Below are 25,196 nucleotides of genomic sequence, written 5' to 3'. Positions count from 1 at the left end.
ATTGTCAAATGCTCCCGCTTAATGACTTTATGCTGATCCTGGATATGAGTATATATAACTTCAATAATATAATCAATTTAGAAAGTTAATTTCAAGTTGCACTTTAAAGCATTTTACACAATGAGTTGTAATTTAACTGTAATTTAATTAATTCCAAGCTGTTTTCTTCCATTTCTCGGCATGTAGGAAATATGAATGCCATCTTAGAGTACAAAGAAACTTTGTTTGATGTCAAAAAGAGAATATTTAGCATATATATTGATAAATGAAAGATCCGTTTTCAAGAAAGAGGAAAAAATTTTCCAGGGCTACCTCAAAAGGAGCAGTATTGTGGTGAGGAGAAAATGTTGCTGATTAAGCAAACAGTCCCTCTTTCTTTTGGATGGGGTGAATACAATCTGGTTATTCTGACAGAGTGAAATCTGATACCTTGTAATTAATTACCATAATCAAATTATACTGAGCAAAAAAAATTGGGCAACAGAGCTTTTTAGAGAAATAAAATTCAGATGAACATAATGAGTAAAGGCACCATAACCAAAGATCTGGTTGATGGCGACATAGCAGTAAAAAGTTATTTTTCTCATCATATGAACATCTCAATGTTTACAGCTTGGTCTGCAAAACCCTTAAGGGGTCACCTCTAATTCTGAAAATAATTACAGTCTTAGCTACTTTGTTAGTTCCATATGTCATAGACTTTGCAATTCTACCTCTTTTTAAATTCAGATTATTGAATAATCTCTTTGGAGAATTTCTCCCTAAAGAAATGCTGAGAAATTTGGGCATCAGGAAGCATTTCAGCTTGTAGGCTCCATCTGAAATCTGAAAGAAAAATTAAAAACTGGATGATTTATATACTTGCAAATAGAAAGTTACATGTTTGAAGTTCAGCTTATATTTACTCCAGCTGTTGACCTGCTCTGACATTTCTGTGGATCAGAAGCATAGTTCACAAACCACAAAAAATTGACAAAACCCAAGAGTAGATTATTTCCATTAGTTCCAAGAGTTATTCTACTGAAATGAATTTCAAATATAATTTTATTTCATTGTTTTAACACAAAAGGCAAAAATTGTTTTGCTAGCTCCAACCACTGATGTCAAGATTCAGGGTGTTTTCTTGCATGAAATTAGAATTACTCTTTTCCACTAGCATTATGTAGACAGACAGGTTGAAAGTAAATACTCTCGCTGCTATTTTATTATTAGTTCCAGCTGAATAATAATACACATTTTCAATAAAACACAGCCAAAGAGTCAGAGAAAGATTCCCTTTTCAGTGTCAAAATGTTTTCACATGAATATGATTGCTTCTTCTACTGAAGGCACTTTGGGGCCTCATCTATGTAAATCGCCATCTGAAGCCATTGCGTTTGAGAAAGATAAGAAAAATAACATTATAATGCTTCAGTAGTAAGAATCTTTCATGTTTCCCCCTCCCAATGTGACTTTACTAAACTCTCTCTTATGGTGTATTTTCAGATTTCTGAAAAGAAATCCCTGCAACATCTTTCCAACAAGCAGTTCACGATTGTCCATTGCCCTGAAGCATTTATTGTTTTGGCTAACATCAACCTTTTTCTCTTTTTGCAGTTCCTTTGCCTTTCTTGAGCCATACAAAATCAATCATTTGCCTGTTAGAGGCATGAATGTGATTATTTGTTCATTTTTATTATTAATAACAATCATGCTAAAACTGCTCTGTTTATTAACCATATCGATCTGAATATTAATATTAAAAATGCTTATACTTAGCACTGTTTTATTTATCAATGTTAATCAATAATTTAATTGCTTGCTCTTATCAGTCACAGAATTATGACTCAGTGATAAAGCATTTGCTTTGTAAGCAAAAGGTCTTGGGTTACTTCTTGACACAGCCAGTTGAGAAAGTGGCCCATAGTCACTTTGGGTACAACAACTTAAAACAATAACAGGTTCCAGAAAGAATCTCATTTTCTGCATTCTACATATCTTTTGTGTTTCGGGATTCGAGGCATTGAAGCACGATACATCGTAAACCAAACTTCTTTATTTCTCCTTAACTCCACTCCAAGCAACTGCAAAACAGGTACCCAGGCCTTTTATAGTTTTCCAACCCCCAGGCAGTCCAGCAAATAAGAATCCCTCTTTCTTCGCACCTTGCGCATGCACAGTAGTCCGGCGCCAGCCAGTCTGGTCCCGGGCAGCTTTTAGGTTGCCTGGGACCATTTGCAACATTTCTGGGACTGCTGAGTTCCCTTATCAGGCCCAGGACACAACAATATCCCTTTCAGTTATATCCAGATCTTAAGCACTACCATAGTTCAAACATTATTCAAGAATCAATATACTAAGTATAGGATATTGCTGTCAAAAATAAAATGATTAGCAGGCAGCAAAAGAACAACTTTTCTGTTGGGCTTTTTTTTAGTCAAACTGTCTTTGCTAGCAAGGTTCTATTGGTGATGATTTTGTAAATAAAGCGTTTTAAATTAGTAATTATGTATTTAGAACATATTGGACTACAACAAAAACAAAGAAAGTATATGCAAATAATAAATAGATAGGGACATATTGCATAAGGACTTGGGAAGAGAGCACAAGGCTCCTTATGTTATGTCAAAACTAGAGTTATTTATCTTGTAACCCTTGCTTTGGGAAGGGATCGTGTTCATTGTTTATTTCTATAAGCTTGGATTAAGAACTGTTCTGATGATGGTGATGATGGTAGCTTTCTCTGGCAGAAAAAACTGGTTTCCTATTTCTGTGGGTCCTATAATCTCTTCCATTTTGACTTTCAAAGGAAACAGAGTCTGGCCAGCAAATTAAAAGAGGAATTAAATGTGAATGGTGGCATTGTCAGATGTTCTGAGCTGATCCATAGCCAGGAGTTTAAAAGAAATCCAATGAATAGTTTCTATTGAAGCCCTTTCACAGTGACATTTGATGGCGTTTAGAAATTGGTTCTTGACAAGAGCAGGCTGAACTGATGAAAAACAAATGGTGTAAGCTATGCATGGAATACTGAGAAGAATAAGGTGCCAAGAAAGTTATATGAACATGTCCAGGTAGTCACCAGGAAATGGGCTTGACTTAAAGGTGTCTTTACCTTTTAGAGCATAGGTAGTGCTTGGTTAGCAACACTTGTTCAGTGACTGAGCTTTTGATACTTGTGGCCATCACAGAGCCCCCATGTCATGTGATCGTGATCTGGGCACTTGATAATCAACATGGCTTTCCAATTGTCACAATGTTCTGCAATCATGCAATCTGTAACTTTCCTTCCAGCTTCCCACAAGCAAAGTCACTGGGGAAGATGGTAAGAAATTGGAAGTTATGGTTAAGTGAGGTCCTCGCTTAATAATCCATGGTGATTCATTTAACAATGGTAACTAGGGGACTGCCAGAATTGCTGTCATTCAACAGTGTGATCATGTGATGTCACACTTTATGACCCTATTGCTTAACAATTGAAATTCCTTTCCCAATTACTATTGTTAAACAACATATGCTATTGAGCTCAGAAAGCCAATTGGGTATAAAGGACCAGGCTAGAAACTGGAAGACTGTGAATTCTAGTCCTGCCTTAGGCACAAAACCATTTGGGTGACCTTGAGCCAGTCATTCTTTCTCAACCCTAGGAAGCAGACAACAGCAAACCACTTCTGAAAAATGTTGCAAAGAAAACTGCCAGGAATCAACATTGACTTGAAGGTACATACAAACACACAAAAATTGAGCACAGTGTTTTTCTTCTCCCATTGATTTGAATAAGTCTTCTCTGACCATGCTTAAGCCTAGATTTACTAATTCTCATTTTAAAATCTGCATGAAATGTTTCCATGTTTGGGGACAGAGTGTTCTGATTCTTTTTGATTAATAAAAGCCTTTGGCTTCCTGTTGGATAAAGTTATACACAGTATGGATTAATCTTAGAAAGAAGCACATTGTTTAATGAAGTTGCTGCTGTGATGCCATCTGAAGGGCTTTATGCAGATGTCTATTGTTAAAAAATCTTCTTTCCTTCATCCAAAGAATTATTTGCACAACAGCCAAGAGGACAAGTACTTGCCCAATGCTTTGCCGTAGACTTCATTGATAAAGATACTTACTTAGGTGGATGCCATGTCTAAGCAAATTTTAACTGTGTGAAACAAGAAAATGTAAGAGTTGTTTCCTGACATCATCAGGCAAACAACACCCCCTCCTCCCCAAGGAAACACTTTCCTTCATTTTATACCAGAAAATAACAATTAAAAACATCCAAGATTTGCAGCAACAATGTTTGTAGTCATTTGTATACTGGTTCCTTTCCTTATTTTTAACAGTGCTCTCTAGCTTTCTAACCTTCACCTACTGCATGCAGAGAACTTTATTATTATTATTATTATTATTATTGTTGTTGTTGTTGTTGTTGTTTGGAGGGAAATCTTCCTCTTCCTATTTGGGAAATGCTGCAGTCTCTTTAACATTTCTTCCCATTAGTAACTCTAATAGTCTAAAGCAGTGGTTCTCAACCTGTGGGTCGGGACCCCATTTGGGGTGGAACGACCATTTCACGGGGGTCGCCAAACAACGCAGTCCACCATTTTTTTCCCCCTTTTCCTTAGCTGTGCGACTCCCTTTTATTCTATTGGCTTTTGAAAGCCAATAGAATAGACTCTTTTGAATAGAGTCTAATTCTATTGGCTTTCAAAAGCCAATAGGAATTGTCCAGGCTATCTCTGCCCTGCTGAGCCCACCAAAAGTCCCATTCTGCAAATGGTGCTGCACCAGTTGAGTAGTCCTCGACTTACGACCGGTTGGGGGTCGCGGCATTAAAAAGATTGAGAACCACTGGTCTAAAGCGAAACCAGAAAGCCAGTCACAAATTGTACTTTTAGTATACTTTCAATTAACAACCCTAACCCTGTGGCCATTTTTTTTTCCTGTAGGCACTGAAAACCACCCACTCAGTAAAATCAAGCATCTATTTGAGATGCTTGTCTTTCTTTTGTTTTACTTCCCTTTTGGGAGGCTGCCACTTTCTTGTACATCAGAGATGATATCCTGGTGATAAAATGAAAGGGACTGCTAGTTATGATATCTGCAGGAAGAGGCAATGGAGGAGACAGCATGACATTGCAATGCAAGCCCTGCTCCTTCTTAAAATGCATTGTGATATCATATGCATATGCAAGAAGGATGGAGCTTGCAGTGGGACAGCACAGTGCTGATTTTGTCATTTTGATGTAAGCTGTAAGCTCCCTAGATGCCCCCTAACTGCTGGTGCTTCTTAAATTCATGAATTGCAGGATATTATAGCATGTCACAAAAATATGGACAAAATGCATCCCCAAAGTTTAAAAAAACATACTAATAAAGGCCTTGCGTTCTTAAATGCTAGAAAGGCCCATGCGGCCAACAAAACCCAGGGGATTAATCGAACCAACATGGTATTAGCAAACTTTTTATTTATGGAATTTCACATGCCTTAGCAGAACGTGGGTGTGAAGCATGGGAATGCCCTGTTACCTGCACAATTTGCACTATCTGCCTGCTGTGCTGTAGCTTCTCCATAGAAAATATGGCTTTTTTAAAAATACCAGCAGTTTACAAAGCAGGAGAGAAGACTCAGAGCTGTGAGCAATTTTCTTCCACCTGATCAGAGATGTAGCTGTTGATTTCCTCTTGATACACATCTCTATCACTCAGATAAAAGCAATAGATCAGAATAGATTTCTGTTGCTCTGGTATTTGTCCAAATGCTTGAGACAGCTGCTTCAGGGTTGAAATTTTCAGAGTTGAAATATCCCTGGATTGTGTAAAGTGATATAAGACATTTCAATACTATTACAACCCAAAAAACTATGGCTGGTGCAAAATGCAGCAACCTGGACACTAGTGGATATGCAGCACTATAGTAACAAAACATCTACTATATTCTCCAGTTTCTTTATTGATTAGTGAGAGGTTTCCAAGTCCAATTCTTAGTGCAAACTTTGACCTGCAAATCCGTACATGACTTGGCTTCATGATACCTCCATATGGAATTTTCCTGGACTATTTGTGTCTATGTACTGAGGGGAGGTTTAATATCAGCACTGAGGTGGAGGTATGGGCCCCCAAACAGGACTCCCGTTTTTTAGAGTTACCTACAATCTCCCAGCTGCTATTTTACAAGACAGTGAAGACTTTGATAAATAGTTGAGCATCTCGGTAGATGACTGTGGTAGATTTTTTTGAATTTACTATGGGTGTAAATTGGCAGATCTATTACTGAAATAATGGAACTTTATCTTTTCCTCTGTTTGTTTGACAAAAATGAGATGCTCTGCCATTGTGCTTCTTTGAAGAGAAGGCTTGGGCCTGATAAATCACCTGCTTTTCTAATGATATTTTAAGTAGTATGGGAAATACACGATGATGCAAAGTGCTGAGGGCATGGCTTACACCAGGGGTAGGCAACCTTGGCTCTTTTATGAGTCGTGGACTTCAACTCCCAGAATTCCTGAGCCAGCCAAGCTGGCTCAGGAATTCTGGGAGTTGAAGTCCACGACTCATAAAAGAGCCAAAGTTGCCTACCCCTGGCTTACACCCATGGGCAGGATCAGGATTTCTCTCTTGTTTTGAAAGAAATTATAGATTTTCTTTGGTTTTTTTTTTTTTAAATAATGTTCAGACAAAATTTACATTTTCAGATGTTCAGACAACCACTCAGAGGTAGAATTTATACCTATTGTAGTCATTAAGATCTTTGGAATCCAAATATAATTTTTTTTTTTACAGTTTAACTTTTGCAGGATCCAATATGAGTCAATCACCAGGACCAAAGGTTTATTCTTCCAAGCTTTCAGGCTTGTATTGGAGTCCATGATTAAGGAATTTCTCTCTTTCCAGAATGTGTGCACAAAAGTTTAGCTTTTGTCGTTCTCCACCCCAGTGGTGGGAAATCAAATCACTGATTCTCATCTACAATCATCTCTGAGTTCTGTCCAGAAGACAATTTAAGAAATGGAGCATATTCAGGCCTATTTTTTAAACTCATATTATATAAACATTTAAAGAGTTTTGAAACATAGAACATAGGGCCTGAAAGACCAGACTGGATGATCATGACAGTAATGATTTTACCAAATTTTGTCTAACTAACAAATTTATTTATTTATTTATTTATGAGACTTATATACCGAATTAAATGAGAGGAAACACAGAAGTTTTGGAAGTTTTCAAGATGGTTATGACATATGGTCATATACTAAATTTCATGTACAAACATGAAATCCCCCATTGGTCAGGGATGAAAATAGTAAACACATACATGAGTTAGAAGTCCTATCCCATTTTTACATGGGTTTGATCCCTCATAGTTGCAAATGTGTGCCACATTTTTTTTTATTTTAAGTGAATGATGCTTTTATTTTTCTTTAAATTGCATTATTTTATAGGAAATTTTGCTCTGGCTTTTGTGCTCAGAAATGAACCATGCAAAGATCAAAATGAATTTTACTGTTGGAAGAAACTTTATGAGAGTTATGCACAGTGCTTTTTTTGTTAAAAAAAAAAAGGTGCCAGAACTCAAACATGTCATACAACCCGCCTTGCCTACCCTACAAGGTTCCATCCAAAACAGGTGCCGGAACTCCGTTCTGGGCGTTCTATGCCAAAAAAAGCATAAATAGAAGTATACTTCTGAACAAATGGGAGAAGAGAAAGGAGCATAACGTGCAAGCACATTGGGGGTGGGAGGCAGAATTATGATCCCCTGAATGTTCTCACAGAAAGTCTTAATATATTGAGTTTCAACATTGATGCATTTTAGTAGCTTGATTAACTGGCTTTGAATTCCATCTCTTCTGAAGCCCAGTTTGAAACAGCATTAGCACATATTCTATAAACAGAAAGGCAGAAGTGATAATTAGACTAGACGTTTCTAAAGAAGATTGGCCTTTCAAAAAAAACCCCTCACCACTTATCCATTTTTCATTCAAACTGCACGAAATGGAAAATTCTAATCTGGATGTTAATGTCAGAATATTAGAAATCTGGGAATGGTTTGGAAAGGAAATAAATTGGTTAGGCTATGTTTTCTTCCATTCTGTTTGCTTTTTTCTGCTGATACACGACTTAATTGTTGCTCCTCGCTTCTCACCAGATGGTACTATTTGCTTCATGGTAAATTGAATATAAATGGGTTCAAACATCATTGTAACCCACTAGGTGGTACATTTCATTTTGGCTTTGCATGTGGTGGTCTGTCAACATATTTTATGGCTTTATGGCTTCTTCAACAAAACTGTTAAAGCATGCCATGGCTTAGTGATTATATTCTCCAATAGCAGAAAATAGTAACCAAAGTTCTTTTGCCTTTAGCTGAATAGAAAAATAGTAAAGTGTTGCTAAGAAACATGGAGTCTTGCTGTAGGGCAGGGGTCTTCAAACTTGGCCCTTTTATGACTTGTGGACTTCAACTCCCAGAATTCCTCGCTGGCTGAGAAATTCTGGGAGTTGAAGTCCACAAGTCATAAAAGGGCCAAGTTTGAAGACCCCTGCTTTACATGATGGAGAAGAAGAAGCCATATCCAATCTTAGTTTTGCAACTAATGGATTATCATTTATTTGGAGCAAATGTACCCAGCTTCCTTGCCTTAGCATAAATACAGTTCATTAAAATTTTCTTGGGGACAAATTCCCATCCACCCACCTGTATCTCTGTTCTTCCAACAGATGAAGTAACTTGAGGAGAGTTTGAGGGGCTATGCCCTTGAAGAGTTGTTTTCCATAATATTTCATCTCAAGGGCCATGTATGGACAATGTAAAGTGTGATAATATCCATTGAGAAGCCAAGAAGTGATGACACGTTCCATATGGGACTCCTGTTGCTCTAACTGGTTCTGCCAGTTCCCTGGGGAATTACCTCTTTCACTTCAATTGATAATCTATCCACATCTATCCCTCTTTTGGGTCTGAGAGACTGCTGCCCACTGCCCCTTTTTCTTTTCTAAATGGGTTGACTGAGCAGTGGTCTAATCAATGCACAGAGTATGTACGCATCTGGCATTGACTGTACTATTGCCAATGTCACAAACCCCAAGGAAAGGGTGACCGGGGGAGAAAAAGATTCTTTGTGTTAATATGCATGTGGTTTGTTTGCCTCTTCACACGGTTAGCTCACTGAAGAAGCAATCAGGAGGCATCCAAGATACACAAACTTGAAATCTTTGCTACCACTTAGTTGAGCCATAGCCATATTAGGTATATATTTAGAGGTATTAGATAGGTATGAAACAAATCAGTTAACAATATAAAAAAGAAAAAAACTTGGAGTGCAGGAAAGACCTGAGGGTTGGACAAGGGACAAAAATTGTCCAGACAAGTTGGGTCCGATAATGATTTCTTGAGGATGGGGCAGACCAAGGCCTCTTAAATGGTGCTGGGAATACCCCCTCCCATGTATTAATCACTGAACCTGCCTGAAGGTCACCTGGAGGCTTTCACCAGCCAGGAAGGATAAGAATCTACCATAAAGCAGGGTGGGGGAAACAGGGAGAGAGCACAAGAAAAGACAGGGTGGGAGAAACAGGGAGAGAGCACAAGTAATTTCTCAATAGAGTTACAATTTGCAGGGATTAATTTATTTTCCAGGCATAAAGAATCCCTTTGCAAAAATTGCTGATTTTTTTTAAAAAGTACATTGCTATGATTTCTTGTGTTACAGCATAAAATACACAATTACAGAACTATAGAAATAGAAAGGAAAATGCAACTTTTAAAATTGCCATAAATGGTAAAGTTTTAAGAACAGTTACATTGTGGGTATTTACTTGCCAGACATTCACAGTATAATATGGCAAGCTGCCCACCCCTACACTAATTACAAATATAAACATAATATCATAAACATTAATACAACAATTCCTTCAAATGTATTTGTAAGCTAAACACAAGACACTTAAAACCAGACAAGTCATATGCTATACTTTCCACTGAATGATACCATTATATCTTTTTGCTCTCCTTCTTCAGCTGATCGTTTCAGTTTGTTACCGTTGGAGAGATTTATTTTATTAGGCAGTCATTTTAATGATTACAAATTTAATACTGTTATTCTGAAGCTGTTTAAAACCATTTTTTTTTCAAACTTGGCCACTGTAAAAGGTGCAGAACTCCCAAAATTCCTCAGCCAGCATTGACTAAAGATAAATTTCTGGGTATTGAACAGAATATGAGAGTCTGTGACAATCAGACCCACTTGAAAAGCCAGGCATAAACCTACCATACCAGTCATTGATAAATTATTACTCATTGACATCTCTGCCAATTTGTAATTTAAAAGAAACTGAATCAAACAGAATAATTCCTCTAAAAAATAAAACCAGAAAGGGTAGTGATTAAAGTTTTCTTTTTCTGTTTTAGATAGCAAGATCTTACATGTTTTTCTCTTTGTGAAAATTGCCAGGAAAAAGAATCTAACTTTGTTTCTGACAAGATCAGCAACTTTAATGCCCATAGCTTCTTATTAACTCTTATGGAAGTAAAAAACCCACATTTGCAAATGACATATCATATGAATAGGTTTAACTTTGAAGAGTTAACCTCAGAAAAATCATGTGCCCAAGATGAGGTAGCCAAATTATCCATGTTATTAGCTGGCCACAAAAGTTTTCCATGTCAGTCGAATTAGGATGAATATAACTTACAAGGAAAGGGGACAGGCTGTGAAGAAATACAAAGAAAAACTCTGATGACATAACATTACTAAATAGGGAAATATTTTTGCTTGCTAATTAAAACAAAATAAAAAATCACAGTCCAAGGTTTTAAATTCTGTAATGTTCACATACAATACTTAATGTATGGTGATATCAGCTGTAGATAAAATATTAGGTATCAGATAGACAGGTTAGAGCAATTATCTTAAACATCTTAAGCCTATAACTACACCTTGAAATAATGTAGATAAATCAAAATACAATTTAAAGGAGAAACAGTTGCTGAATTAAGACCTACAGCATGATGTCAAAGACGCTTTTCATGAGTATATGAGGGTTGCCATTTGGACTGCAATCTTATGGATTTCCTTCAGAATAAACTCTATTGAAGCCACAGGGCCTTTTTCTAGGCAGAAGTACATATAGTATTATTTTTTTTCAAGAAACATATTACAGTATATTATGACTGAATTATAATAAGTTACAACCCCCCTTCCACATTCCTATCATAATACTGGGACTAACTTCTAACCTTAATCTGTGTCATCTTCTCAATTCTCTCCACTCCCCCAGCAAACTGTTATCACAAAACTTTCACTGGCTGGCACAAGAAAAAAAAATGGAGGTTTTGTTCTTCTTAGCACTGTTGATAAAAGAAGTAGTTTTTAAAAGGCATCCAACTGAGAATAGCTTTACAGTTTAATTATCTGTGAAGTGAGCCAAAAAATCTCCAGCTGAATTACAGAAAGGCTGCCAACTCCAGTTGCTAAAGGTGTTAAAAAGGAAGCTAATTGGGAAAGAAACTTCTTTCTGCAAGACAAAATAGCATTGTTCTATATTACAAGAAAAGAGAACAAGAGAAGACATCGAGTAGTTTCTTGTCATGGTGACAAAGATAATGCTAGCTGGAGCAAAGGAGTCTACAAGAGTCTGATATGCAACTATCCAACAATGTTGGAGAATTTGGTCCTGCAAAGTGAAGTTTATGGAAGAAGGCTACAATGCCTTGGAAGAAGGAAGGCTCTCAGGACTCCATATTCAGTGTGAGATGGTCCCTGCAACTGATTCTCCCTGTGGTAGGATACGTGCAGCCAGGAGGCAAGAAAGGACGATCCCCACAACTTGCATGAGGGCCAGCCCAAGTGCAGCTGAGGCAATGTAGAATATATTGTAGCTGACAAAGTCATGCACCTTGCTGAAACATCCGTTGTGGTAAATACCTTTAGCATCGGAAGGGAGTGGAGCATGCAGGCAACCTTTTCGGGTCCTACAACAGCTGAGGGGCACAGAGCCATTAGGTGCCTGTTGCTCCACAGACCAGGGTGAGGAAAACCAATCGCGGTAACTGTCTATGCCACAGCAATTCAGGTTGCGCTGAATGGAATCCAGGGCCTCTGCTTTTTCCTCATCATTGGTGTAGGAATTTATGGCTTCTCGCAGTCCATTCTGGAAACCTTCAGCAATATTCTCACGATAAAACAAGCTAGACAGCCCTGCTGTCAGTCCAGCAGCCAAGACAGCCAGCTGGAAGCCCCCATAAGTGCGCAATAGGCAACGATGTTCAGTGGCAGCACTAAAGCAACCCAGAAAGCCCCATATGATGATAGTGATGCCAGCAGCCAACAAAATAAAGGGGTTGGGAGAGTATTGATTGGTTGACAGCATCAAGTAGGTACCTAATGAAATCTTGGCCCAGATACCAATGGTGAGCATGGTTAGACCTGCTGCCCAGAAGACAAAGCTGAAAGCCATGAGAAAAAGTTTGAGGAGAGCCATGCTACCTTTTGGATGAGGAGAGATGGATTTCTGATGTGCTGCTTAGGTGCTTCCAGTCCTGGTATGCTGTCACCGGATGCTCCTGAGTTCCACCTTTATTCTCCACCTTGCCAACTGGATAGCGTTGGTTGCCTCACCAGAGATCCTTGTGGAATGCTGTTAATGATGCTGCCAGGTGTTCCAGTTAGAAAAATGTTGTGCTGTGCCTTTTTCATAGAGTAGAAAAAAATAGAGCTTATAACTTGCTCAACCTGGTCAGAATCCAAAATGCAAACTTGTTAGTCTGTATAGTTGTCTCCCACCAGCACATCACAAATGCAGTTGGATTGTTTGCCTGGTCAAATAGGTAGCTGGACTGATTCAGTCTTAGGGTTGCAGTACAAGCTGTTTCTAACGTTCTGGAGAATTTCCTCCAGGGAATTGCCTGCCTCTCAAATTGTCACTCAAGGGCTCCTGTCCTTGTTTCTCCTGTTACATGCCACACTTTGATATCCCAGTTGCTAATTGGTTTGCCGTGGTTCTCTGATTTCCCAATGCTAGAAAGGTTTTAAACTTCAAAGATTGCTTTTCACTGAATTGCCACTCAGAAAAATCAGGTTCCATGAGAGCCCTGGTTTACTGACTTAGCAAGCTTTCTCTTGATCCCCCTCAACCGAGAATATAAGATTCTATTTAAATATACTTTTCCCCACTGCAAAGCTGAAGACCACCGTTTTTCAATATATCCTTATCAACAACATAACACCCCAGCATGGAATTCTGCTTTTCATCTAAAAAGGTGCTCAAAATATTTCCGTGATATGCGATAATCTGAAAAACATCAACCCTTTTGAAATACAAGGCTCCGTTAATGGAGATGAACGTGAACTTTGCAACCAGAAAGAATTTCCTTTATTATGCATTAATTTTAGAAAAGTGTTTAGAAGTACACAGAAAACCCCAAGTTATTATTCAGTCCTCTTGCTCATTTGCAACTACTTTTATATGGAAAGAGATACAGGATTCCAGAAGAGATGATAGACAATTTAGGTTTCCATCCAGTCAATTTACTCCATACTGTAATGTATCTATGTACTGTATAAGAGAGATTATTTACTCTTGTTTAATTGGAACTCATAAAATGAAAGCATTTTGCAGCTGGGACAGGAGATTAATCTTGGAGACAATACCTGGCAGACCGATATTACATTTTTTAAACCATACTTCATAAACCCAGTACATAAAAGCATAAAAGCAACCAGTATAATCTATTTTTGAGCAGTTCTTAATAATGGAATCTCCCAAAATTGCATCCCCTTCCTCTTTTGTTAACAAATTGACATCAGTCCCAATTTTTCCTTCTTTTCTTGGATATGCTCTGACCAAGAGTTGATGCATGTAAAAGAGGGTGAAGCTTTGGTTTTGTTCTACCCTCATAGATGCCTCTGGTTCTGAAGCTGTATGATGACCAACAAATCAAAGTTATCTGTTTATATTAATATATAACTAGTGCTCACATAAAAAAATTTTTTTAATTCATAATAGAAACAGAGAATTTAATCAGGATTAGGGTTTGTAGTGTTACTTCTTTAGGCTCTGATAGGATTGGTAGATGTACAGATAACCCTCCCAATATTCTGTGATTCTATTCCACAGTATATTCCTATGTTGAGAAAAAATATTAAAAACATTTATAGGTAGTCCTCAACTTATAACCGTAATGGAGCCTGTCCATCATAATCATAAGTCATGACAGTCATAAAACAAGTCACCCAAGTCACCAACCCAATTTTACTATCTTTTTTACAGTAGTTGTTAAACAGTCTTTAAGTGAACCAATAGTTCAATATGGGCCAGTTTTGCTGAAAGTAAATGCCAATTTTCAGCAAAAAACATAATAAAATGTGGTCACATGACTGGGGACGCTGCACGTGGCCATAAATGCTGAATGAGCTGTTGCCCAGCACCTGATGTGGTCACATGACTGCAGGCAGGAGGTAACTGTCAGAATTCAGAACTGGGTCATAATTACCCCAGGAAAGTCCATTGTAACTTCAAATGGTTACTAAGCAACCTGTTGTAAGTTGAGAACTACCTGTTGTTACTTACTATACTTGCTAAAGCTATATGTTTCATATTATTATAACATGGGATTTAACTCCCAAATTGTGAGATTTAAACTTGGGGCTAAAAGAAATCTAGTCAACTGTTTAAATTGAAATTTATTAGCCATAATCTAAATAGAAATTTATATTAAAGGGCATATTAAACAGCAAGATTAATTTGCCAGTTAAGTAAGAACACAGTGAAAAAGAAGTTCATGCATTCTCTGACTGATAAAGCTGAAGCTTAACATAAATTTTAAGATAAAATTATGATTTTATATTTTCAGTTTATGCCAAATTGCTTGATTATGATACTTGGGTTCATGAAGTTCAAAGTACTGATTCATGCTTCATGATTCATTAAGGTCACCTATGGATCGTGGACAGATTGTTTCCCCCATTTTTCCATCACACTGTTAGTAGTTTTAAAATAAAATAATAAAATGCCTCTAACTGTTATAAAATACATAAAGTGATCGGAAAATTCTTGTCAATCTGTATTTGAGATCAGCAGTTAGTCCTATTCATAGGAAAGGCAAGAAATATATGTGGATTAATAATTTACATGTAACTTGCTTTAAGCTAAGCATAATACACTGGTTGCCCTCTACATTCTACTATGTGAGAAGAGTAAAAGAGAAGAGGGCTGTGTTACAAGGCTTGATTTATTTTGGAGAAACAATGGCAACTGACTGTATTTTGAAATATTTGCTATACAAGAAGAATATAAGAGAGACAAAATGATTCCTTTTCTAACTTTATGTTAAGTTACAAACCTGGGTTCTAAATATTATTTCTATTACTTCCAAAAGCTCCCATTAGCTGGGGGGGAGGAACCATTAATGCGATTGAGAAAGTTGTATGATTAAAATCTGTTACCGTTCATAATGATTGAAAAGAGTACTGTGGGGTTCTTGGTGGTTTCTGAGCTTGCTTGTTTGCTTGCAGACATTTCATTATCCAACTAGATAATATTATCAGTACTAGTGAGTGTGGGATTTGCTCTGTTTATATATAATAAATTGTCCTACCATGTTGGTGAAGATGTGGTTTTCTCCTTGGTAGTTACTTGATTAGGGCATTGTTTTCTGCCTGCTTGTTTGTCTGGTGTTAATTGCTACTTATCTGGATATTGGCTGCTGGACAGGATGTGTTCTGGACCTTTTGTTTCCTTCTTAGCTTTTTATTTTCTCTGTATGAATGGTATGTAAATATTGTATGGTTTATCTCTATGTGGCTATTGAGATCTGATTTGCTAGAATCCCCATCTTACAGGTATTGCCTAGTACTTTTGGATTTAGTTTACAATGCTTGCAGTTTTACAATTGAAACCATAGTTGAGTTTGTCAATGTGTTGTGAGAAAGGAGCTTTCACCTTGTCTTCTGACTGCTAACTGGTGTTCATGGATGTACTCTGCTCATCTTCTGCCTGTCTATCCTATATGGTGGCTGTTGCAGTCCTTACACTGTATGCAAGATCCAATCTGAGTTGGTCACCAGAACCAAAGATTTACTCATACTTTTTACACTGTTTGTTGTCAATGACTTCTTTTTCTTCTGGGGTTACTGGTCTTTTGGGTGGCTTAAGATGTTTTGGAAGGCATTAGTTGATTTGTGTGCTACGGTGATGCCATGTGGTTGTAATCGTTTGTGCATTGTTTCAGAGATGTTGTCTGATATATGGTAATGTTGTCCTTTTCATAAATTGTGCTGGTTGTGCTGTAGTGGGTTGAGTGGTCAGGCACTTTTTGATAAAGTTGCCTGGGTATCTATTTTGTTGGAAGATGTTGTATAGGTGGTCTGTTTCCTTTTTTTGAAATCCCAGGTTGTTACAGTTTGTGCACACCTGAATACCATTCTTACACAGCTCTTCTTGTGGAAGGTTTAGTTGTAACTGGAGCACTTGGGTTGTTTTTCAATAGATTTGCATTTTTAATTTGTCATTGTTTCCTCTACTAATGAGGATACTTTTATCACACAAAATGAAGGCTGAAATACAGTACCCACTCACTTATGGAATAGGCCTAATGGAACATAATGGAAATAACACCTGAGTAAGCAGGTGAATAAGTTAGGACACAGTTTGTTTAACTACAATTTCTTGAATAAATCATAATTATTTGGGTTTGTTTATTTATTTATGTATTTATTCAATTTGGATGCTGCCTCACTCTAGATAGCCTTGGGCAGCTTATAATGAATAATTTAAAAAATGTGTGTCTATGAAAAAATAGTTTTAAATCTCTGTAGAAAAACCAATAGGGATTCAACAACCATGTTACTCCAAAGTCTGAGAGAAGAGTCAGGCTTCCAGAGATGTTGAGAGCAGGGTTGTTTGGAGTTCAGGATGTTTATAGTCACAAAAATCCAGATGACCACTGGATGGAAGGAAAGAGATTTTTTTCTCCACTGTTTGTCTTTCCTGCCTTCCGCTTATTATCCTGACTTCTGCAGCCCTAAACATGCTAATCCAATGGTGGCAAACCTATGGCATGGGTGCCAGAGGCAGCACTCGGAGCCCTCTCTGTGGGCACAGATGCTGTTGCCCCAGCCTCGCCTCCGTGACCCCCTCTCCAGCAGCCCCCCTGAAGGAGATTCACCCCCGAGCGTGGGCCACGTGGAGCAGCACAGCCAAGGACATGGCAGCCAGGTAGCATAGACAAGTCTCTGCCCTCACACCCCATCACGCAGTTGATGCTGCAAGGCGTGGGCAGAGGGCGTGGCCGCCATGGTGCTGCTGGGCTGCCTGGGTGATCTGCGGTGGACCCTGGAGGCGGTGAGTGGCCTTGTGGGCAGGTGGGGTGGGGGAGGGGCAGGGGATGGAGTGGGGGCGGGGCCAGTTTTGGGCACTTGGTCTCTAAAAGGTTCGCCATCACTGTGCTAATCCAAAGGTTTGATCTTGTAGCAATGGACAGCATCTATCTCTGAGGAAAGCACACCTGACCACAGATGATGACAACTAATATTGCATTATTTATAATGCACTTGAAAACTAAATGCAGAATAAATGTTAATTGAATTTAAATATACAAAAACACGAAGTAGACGTATATTAAAAGGCAGCTCTGTCTCTAACAAAAAGTAGAATACCAAACAAATAGCCTCTTTACAATAAAGAAAGTAAAGACACTAGACCCTATAAAATCTATCAATTTGCTGTATAGATTAAGAAAAATTAAATAATAATTCAGTTTGATAACTATTAGAGCATATGTTCCATTGTGGCAATTCTTGGAAAGCAATTAGAACCAGCAATATTTCTTGAATGTGATCATGAAACTGCAACAATATATTCATGTAGTCATCAAGTGTCAAACTTTAAAAAATGTAATTTTGAAAAATATGCAGAAACAAATTAAGTAATTTACAGTAATATAATAATTATCAAAAGAATACCAAAATAAATTCTAGAAAAATAAAACAAAACAATTTCACTAAGAATTAACATGTTAAGTTGATATAAATCATCCAAATATATCATATATTTATACCAGGAGTTAAAGGTGATTTGAAAGAGACCTTATTTTATTAATCGGAATTGCTTAGATCCATGGATATCCAATTTATGTGGTTTGGAGTGAGACTAGCTGATTGACTTTCCACCAGGCAGACCTCTTCATGGCACGATGTATAAGAGACCTCTATATCAGGACTGAAAATGAGGATTTTTAATTACAGAGAAGGTCATACAATGATGAACTGCCCTTCCTGCCCAAAATGTAGAAGTACTAACTTCTTTTAGATATGATCACCAGAACGACAATCCTAAACTATTCTGTAAATTAAGAAAGCTTTTTATGTGCCCCTCTTAATTATTTACCTCAATTAAATCAGTTGCAATCGTTGGTTTTATACTCTTCTAATAAAAACTTACTAAAGATTATTTATATTGCAATTTCTGTTTTTTTAAATTACTGTATGATGTCATATGCTCTCCAGCCCCAGACTGAAATGTATCCAGTTGTCTATATTTGTGAAACATTAAAAAAAAAGAACATGTGAGCTCCTTCTAGCGGCTAATCTATTACAAAGCATTTACTATACTTTTGAAAGCCAAATGTATTCATTTCTAGGGCTATGCTGCAATCCAGATTTAAAGGGACAAATGTGGTTAAGAACCTTTGAGGGGACACGCAAGCCCACACCCATTCTGAATCCTCTATCTTTTGGATCTGAATTGCACCACACTCCTTTTAGTTTTCAACATATTTCTCCATAAAACTAAAGAATGAAATACAATTTCTGCTTTGTTTTGATCTAGAGTATCAAGCTGTGTACCAAATATTATTTTACGAAATATTTAGCACAGGGTTCCCCATAGTGGTCAATATCAGCCCCCAAGAGTCCAAGAGATTATCATAATGGATGATCCATGGGTGGGGATCAAAACGGGGTCAGTAAATGTCTGGCAGTGAACAGGTGGTTGATAAATGATGGAAGGCCAATTGGGGTCTATTAATCTTTTGGGGTTCTGCAGAGCTCCATACTAGTCCTGAAAATGAGATGGCTACCAGTGAGATGGGGTTACCCAGTGTTGGATGGTCAGTCACCAGTGAGAATGGCCTCGAGTTGACTCTATTATTATTTTTAGTACTGTTACTTACAATGCTGCAATCTAAATTATTTTTGCATAATAAATTTGAATGAACAAGCTGAAACTTCATGAAGGGAATCAATGAATTGAACAGTGTGATGACTCCTGATTTACAAATAAAATCTTAGTAAATAAAAATGAATAAAATTCTCCTACATGAAAAAAGATAATTTGAGAACATTACTCTTAGATGATTTAGTGGTAAAAGGATTGGGTCTCTAGGATTCTCACTTATGGATATTCCAGAAACTCAGAAAAAGTTATTTTGAGACTGAGTAGAAGAAATATTAGCATTGTTCTTTCTTTGATGATCCTGGTTCTCAGCAAAAAGCCAGTTGTAATTTCCCTTTCAATTGCTTGGTATTTGTCATATCTGAGAAAAGTTATCAAACCATTGCTTCTTCATTACTATCTCCCTCTCAGTTTCCCTTTCCAATAGCCATCGATCACAATATTTCACCAATTCATTTGTTCTTACTCAAGCAAAGCTGGGGATTGGAAAAGTGGAAAGAATGGATGAGCAGATGGATGGATGAGGAAGTGAATGGAAGAGGGAGGTGGGATTCTTGCTTTAAGTCAAGGTTTGTGAAATAAGCCTCAATAACTGGGATCACAAAAGCATGAAGCAAAAAGCAAGCAACTGATATTATGGCATTATGTAATGCCTGGATCCTATGGAAGAGTTTGAGGCCATTTCTTCCCTAGTGATTCATAATCTGGTGGTCCCAGATTACCTCTACTGTACCAATGTAACATCATTAATTTATACTAAACAACCCATTTGTTGGGTCATTGTTTCATAGATATTTTTTTTACCATGGAGATAAAAAGATGAAAAATATAATTTACAAGCATTTATGACAATTTGGTATTTATATTAGAAGATCCCTTAGAGACAAGCCCTAAATTACTGACAAAGATTGAAGAATTTGGAGAAGTAGCAGGATTAAAAATAAACAGAGACAAAACTAAAGTGATAGTCAAAAACTTTACAGATAAACAAAGAAATCAATTGTCAGAAAAAAACAGATCTCCAGATAGTTAAGAAAGTTAAATACCTGAAGATACACCTAACAGCAAGGTATGTGACATTAAAAAAAAGATAATTATTTTAAACTATTAAAACAAATAAAATTAGATTTGGAAAGATGGAAAAATCTACAATTATCGATGTTGGGAAGAACAGCGACAGTGAAAATGAATATTTTACCAAAACTACTTTTTTATTTCAAACAATACCTATAAAATTGGAGAAAGATTTTTTGGGATGAGTTAAATGCATTGATTTTGAAATTTATCTGGCAAGGGAAAAAAGCCAAAATAAGATTGAAATTGCTACAAGAAGCAAAAGAAAATGAACTATATTATCAAGCAGCTGTATTAACATGGTTAAAAGAGTGGATAACCCTTAGACACAAAATATTACTATACTGGAAGGACATGACTTACAACTTGGATGGCATATTTTTCTATGATATGAGAAGAATAAAATCCATAAATATTTTCAAAATCACTATATAAGAAATGCCTTGCTTTTGACATGGGAAAAGATAAAAATGAAAATACCAGGATGGATTTTGACAATGGAAGCGTTTGTGCACCCAAATTTAATCAACTATGAGAAACTTGTGACATACAGAGACATTTTGAATACTGAATGGAAATTACAAACTAAACAAGAATTGGAAGAACAAGGCATTGAGCTATCATGATGGCCACACTTGCAGATGCAAATGAGATACAAAAAAGATGCTAAAACATATGGTTTTTATAAAGATCAACCAGTGTTTGACCAGATATTATTGTCATCAGATGAAAAACTGATTAAGAAACTATACATTTTTGTTAAACTTAAAGATGGAAGGTGAACAAGTCAAAGAAACAATGATAACTTGGGCAAAAAACTTTGGGCATAACTAGAACTAGAAAAATGGCAAAACTTGTGGGAAAGAAACTATAAAATAACAAGGGCAACTACTTATAAAGAAAGTTTATATAAAATGTTTTATAGAGGGAATTTACCACTTGCAAGATTAGCAAAAATGTTTAAAAACATGTCTAGTAATTGTTGGAAATGTAGGCAAAAGCCAGGCACATACTATCACCTCTGGTGGACATGCCCTAAAGCAAAACTATTTTGGTCAAAAATACACACGTGGTTAGAGAAAATGTTAAAAAAACATGCAGATCTTAAGCCAGAACTATTTCTTCTAGGTATAATTACAGAGAACTATGACAAGAAATGTATATATTTAATATTACATGTATTAACAGCAGCGAGAATTACATTTGCACAGTATTGGAAAAATAAAAAAAACCAATGGAAGTAGACATAATTAGAAAATTTTTGGACTGTGCGGAAATGGACAGGCTTACATTGAAAATGAAAGGGAAAGAAGATACAAAATATTTTCAAACGTGGGATAATTTTTACAACTTTGTGCAAAGAATTTTAGAGACTATTAAACAGTATATCTCTCTTTCCATATAGACACTCAGCATGTTTCCAGATCCCTAAAAAGATCTCCAGGGATTGGGACAAGAGGCATTTCATTCCACCAGTTTGACACATAGTAGCTCTAATAACTCTTGTTCTCTTCTTGATTTTCTCTATCATCAGTAATCCATGCCTTACAGTAATCCAGCATTCTTAATCCTTGGCTCCTATTCTGCCCCAAATGTCTTCTGTTATTCTGCATGTTGTTCTAGCTTTTTATCTATCCTTCCCTGCCTAGAATCGACTGTCCTATTCATATTAATGACAGTAACCACTCATTTCAGTCAACAAAACCTTAAAATCCAGAAATCCCAGAATTCCTTGTAGGTGGGGCAGAGATCGGGGGAGTTTCCTGTTAAGAAGATAGGATTGCCAAACATCAGAACTGTTTGAGTTCTGATGTTAACTGTTTGAGCAGTTAACTCACATCCCTTTTTGCTTTTTTTTTTAATTAAAAGTTTTTAAAATTTTACAATAAAAACCCCTTCCCAAATCCCTCCCAACCCTCCCCAAAACCCTCCCCCATTCTTCCCAGAGCTGAATACAGGCTTAACTAGAACATAAAAGAAAAAAAAAATTTTTTAAACCCAAATAAACCTTAAACCAATATCATTACATTCAATAAACAGATTATAACATACTTTAACTCCATTATATATAAAAAACAGAAAGGAAAATAAAAAAAATAAAAAGAAATAAAGAATTAAAAAATAATAATGATTACACTTCTAAGTAAATATCTTAAACTTTAAATATAAATTATTCAAAAGCTAGATGGTATTTTTTTATATCATACTTATATTGTATAAAATTTATCCATCTTTTCCACACCAAGAGATACTTCTCTTGCGATTGATCTTTCAAGAAAGCCGAAATTATCTTGTGAAATTTCCACCTTTTTTTCCATTCCTTCAAACTTTTCCTCCAAAACCTCCACCTTGTCTTGCAACTTCTTCAACTCGAGAATCCAATTTTTCAACCACAGAAGCAAGTCCTTTTAAAGCCAAAACTATATCTTGCCTCAAAATGCTATTATTCTCCACTAAAAGCTCTTTCATTTCACCTCTAATTTGAGATATAGCATTTCCCATTATATCTTGCATATCTTTTACCGTCATTGGTTGCAGGGGAGGAGAAGCTGGTGGTATGAGTTTAGGTTGTTGTGCTGGTAATATCGCAGAAGAAGCCACCTTAGGTACTGTAGAAGTTGCTTGACGCTTTGAAGCCATTTTCAAAAATTTTATTTCTTCTTTCCTCCTTCTTAAAAAAAAATACAAAAAATGCAAGAAAAATCCCTTTAAAAAGTTTAAAAAAAAGGTTAAACAGAAAGGGAAAATAGTCCTCTTAAAACCCAAATCCACCTTCAAAAAATCAATGTAAGTAATCAAATCCGTTCCGTTCCAGTCACTTAAAAAAAAAAAAACCCTGCCGATCGCCATTTTACTTTCCCTTTCAATAAAAGAAAAAAAGAGGGAATAAAAATAAATCTTTAAACTAAAAGCCCAAATAAAATAAAAAAAATAAAATCCTCTATTCAGCTCTGTCCGCTTTTAAGATAACTCACCAGATCACTTTATTCGCAGAGGTGGGAGTGGCGTCTTGCTTTGTCCCTAGAGACAAAGACAACTGAGAAGCGGAGGCAATCTGAACTCCGTGGGAGCACTCTTTTCACCCCCAAGAAAAAATTCTTTGGGGGATTTCAGAGGCTCTACCACTATTCACATGATACTCCCCTCCCTCCCTTTGCCCGGGAAGGAGGTTTTGAACCGCAGAACAGCTGATGCCTGCTGTTCTTAGCGGTTCTAACACTTTCTCAGGAGGACGGCTACAAAGTAGCCGCCATCACCAGCGCAAAACCACCAGAAGTCCTCATCCCTTTTTGTTTTATCATTCCTCACATTCCTTCCCATCTTACCATTCTCTGCAGCCAGCATCTGTTCTGAACTGCAGAGATCTTCATTTGCATTTGCTATGCTGTGAGTTCTTTAGCCTGTCCTTGTTATTAAAAAAAATTACACTGATTTTATGCTGCAAGAAAATACTGGAACCATACGAGTTAAAATGGGATATTTGTATTTTTATTTCATGAGACCAGATCATTCCACTTGATATCTGGAAATGACATTGTCCCTGATATGGCATTTCTTGTCACCTGCCCAGAAACTTACCTAACATGAGTTTTAAAAGCTTTTTAATTAAAAACCCAAAAATGAACATGAGACAAAGCATGCTGCAAAGCATCAACACCAAGCTTCCCAACAATCCTTGTAAGTGCCACATAAAACCCAGAAACTTTGGAAACTACAATGATGGGTGACTGCAGCTCAGTTCTTTGCTTCTAGCGTGGATGGGTTGGCCATCAAGACAATTGTTTGCTAAGAGTCCTCTCAAAACTGCAAATGGACCAGTAACTTCCCAAAGCAGGGAAACCCTGTTCTAACCGGGTTCTTACTTGGAAGGAGAAAACAACAAATGCACCTAAAATTATAGCACTACCATATTTAGATGTAGTTTTGAAAGAAAGTGGGGGGAGGATGGGGGAAATTCCAGTCTTCAGGGCACACAGCTTGTCTTACAGGAACCTAAGCAGCTGCATTGCATCTCTCACATCCCATTTCTGTCTGGCCTCTCTGTTGATGTCACTCCCTCTTCCTCCCAAATGACATACAGAACTCTCTTCTCAGGAGTTTAGTGATAAGTGGAAGTCATCTGTCACCATGTATGTCCTAGTCTTGAATCTACATAGACTCTCTCCATTTTGGATTTTTAATTTCCAAAATGGCTTAGAAAGTTTAGCTCAATGGAATCTGAGCCTAGCATTGCATCTTATCTGGCATTCCAGCATTTCCTGTTGGACACATATAATCTTACCCATCTTCATAAAAAAACCCCAAACCTATCACTTCCAGATCTGACGTGCAAAAATCCATGAGTGCTAAAAAGCAGCAAAGAGATATGAAAGTTATAGCCTCCTGCTCCTATCCAGTGGCTGTCCAGAGTTTTGCAGAACAAGCAAATTCCACTGATTTAACAAAATCTAGGGAGACTAAGGAGCAGAGTATCACAACTCTATAATGGTTTACCCCAGTGTTACTCAATCTCACCAACTTTAAGATGCGTGGACTTCAGCTCCCAGAATACTTCAGCCAGAAGACTTGCTGGGGAATTGTGGAAGTTGAAATCCGTATATCTTAAACTCGCTAAGCTTAGAAAACGCTACTTTTCCCAACAATCCTCTACAGACGTTGATAGCCGAGAAACGCTCCTAAAACCAGAGATGGGCGGCTCTATAGAATGAATTCAATAAATAAACAAAGTTGCAGCTCGCAGAATGCATTCCACCCATGCAGAAATCCTCCCACGGAGAAACTCCAACACGAAAGCGGACCACTCTCCGCTCCTAGAGTCAGCGCACATGCGCCTTGCTCTGCACCTCGGGAGTTGTAGTTGGCCGTTCCAATCTCCGCCCTTTGCCGTGCAGAGGAGAGGAGCAGGAAGCGAGGCTGAACTACAGCTACCAGAATGCACAGCAGCGCACTTCCCTCCCCCTCCACCTCCCATATGAATG

General features: G+C 37.3%; 1 protein-coding gene across 3 annotated transcripts; it reads right to left on the bottom strand.

The window, feature by feature from the left end:
* Window positions 1-255: 255 nt before the first annotated feature.
* On the bottom strand, window positions 256-23,130 carry LOC120306098 (tetraspanin-7-like). Of its 3 annotated transcripts, none has more exons than XR_005556173.1 (2): window positions 11,210-13,251; window positions 256-825 (listed from the first exon to the last, which is right to left on the bottom strand). XR_005556173.1 is itself a non-coding variant. In XM_039338754.1 (2 exons), the coding sequence occupies exon 2, from the start codon at window positions 12,451-12,453 to the stop codon at window positions 11,716-11,718; it is 738 nt and encodes a 245-aa protein (XP_039194688.1). In that variant the 5' UTR covers window positions 12,454-12,659; window positions 22,741-23,130; the 3' UTR covers window positions 9,585-11,715. The 3 variants fall into 3 exon arrangements, 1 of the variants encoding a protein (XP_039194688.1); XR_005556172.1 differs by lacking the exon at window positions 256-825 and adding an exon at window positions 7,689-7,855; XM_039338754.1 differs by lacking the exon at window positions 256-825 and adding an exon at window positions 22,741-23,130 and having other exon boundaries at window positions 9,585-12,659.
* Between the last annotated feature and the right edge of the window lie 2,066 nt (window positions 23,131-25,196).

This window comes from Crotalus tigris, unplaced genomic scaffold (assembly GCF_016545835.1).
Source record: "Crotalus tigris isolate CLP2741 ecotype Arizona unplaced genomic scaffold, ASM1654583v1 scf7180000017549.6302385, whole genome shotgun sequence".
Taxonomy (NCBI): Eukaryota; Metazoa; Chordata; class Lepidosauria; order Squamata; family Viperidae; genus Crotalus; species Crotalus tigris.
This window is presented reverse-complemented; position numbering and strand designations above follow the sequence as displayed.

Excerpts from the sequence above, each read along its gene's own strand:
- LOC120306098 (XM_039338754.1), bottom strand. The coding sequence starts at position 12,453 with ATGGCTCTCCTCAAACTTTTTCTCATGGCTTTCAGCTTTGTCTTCTGG.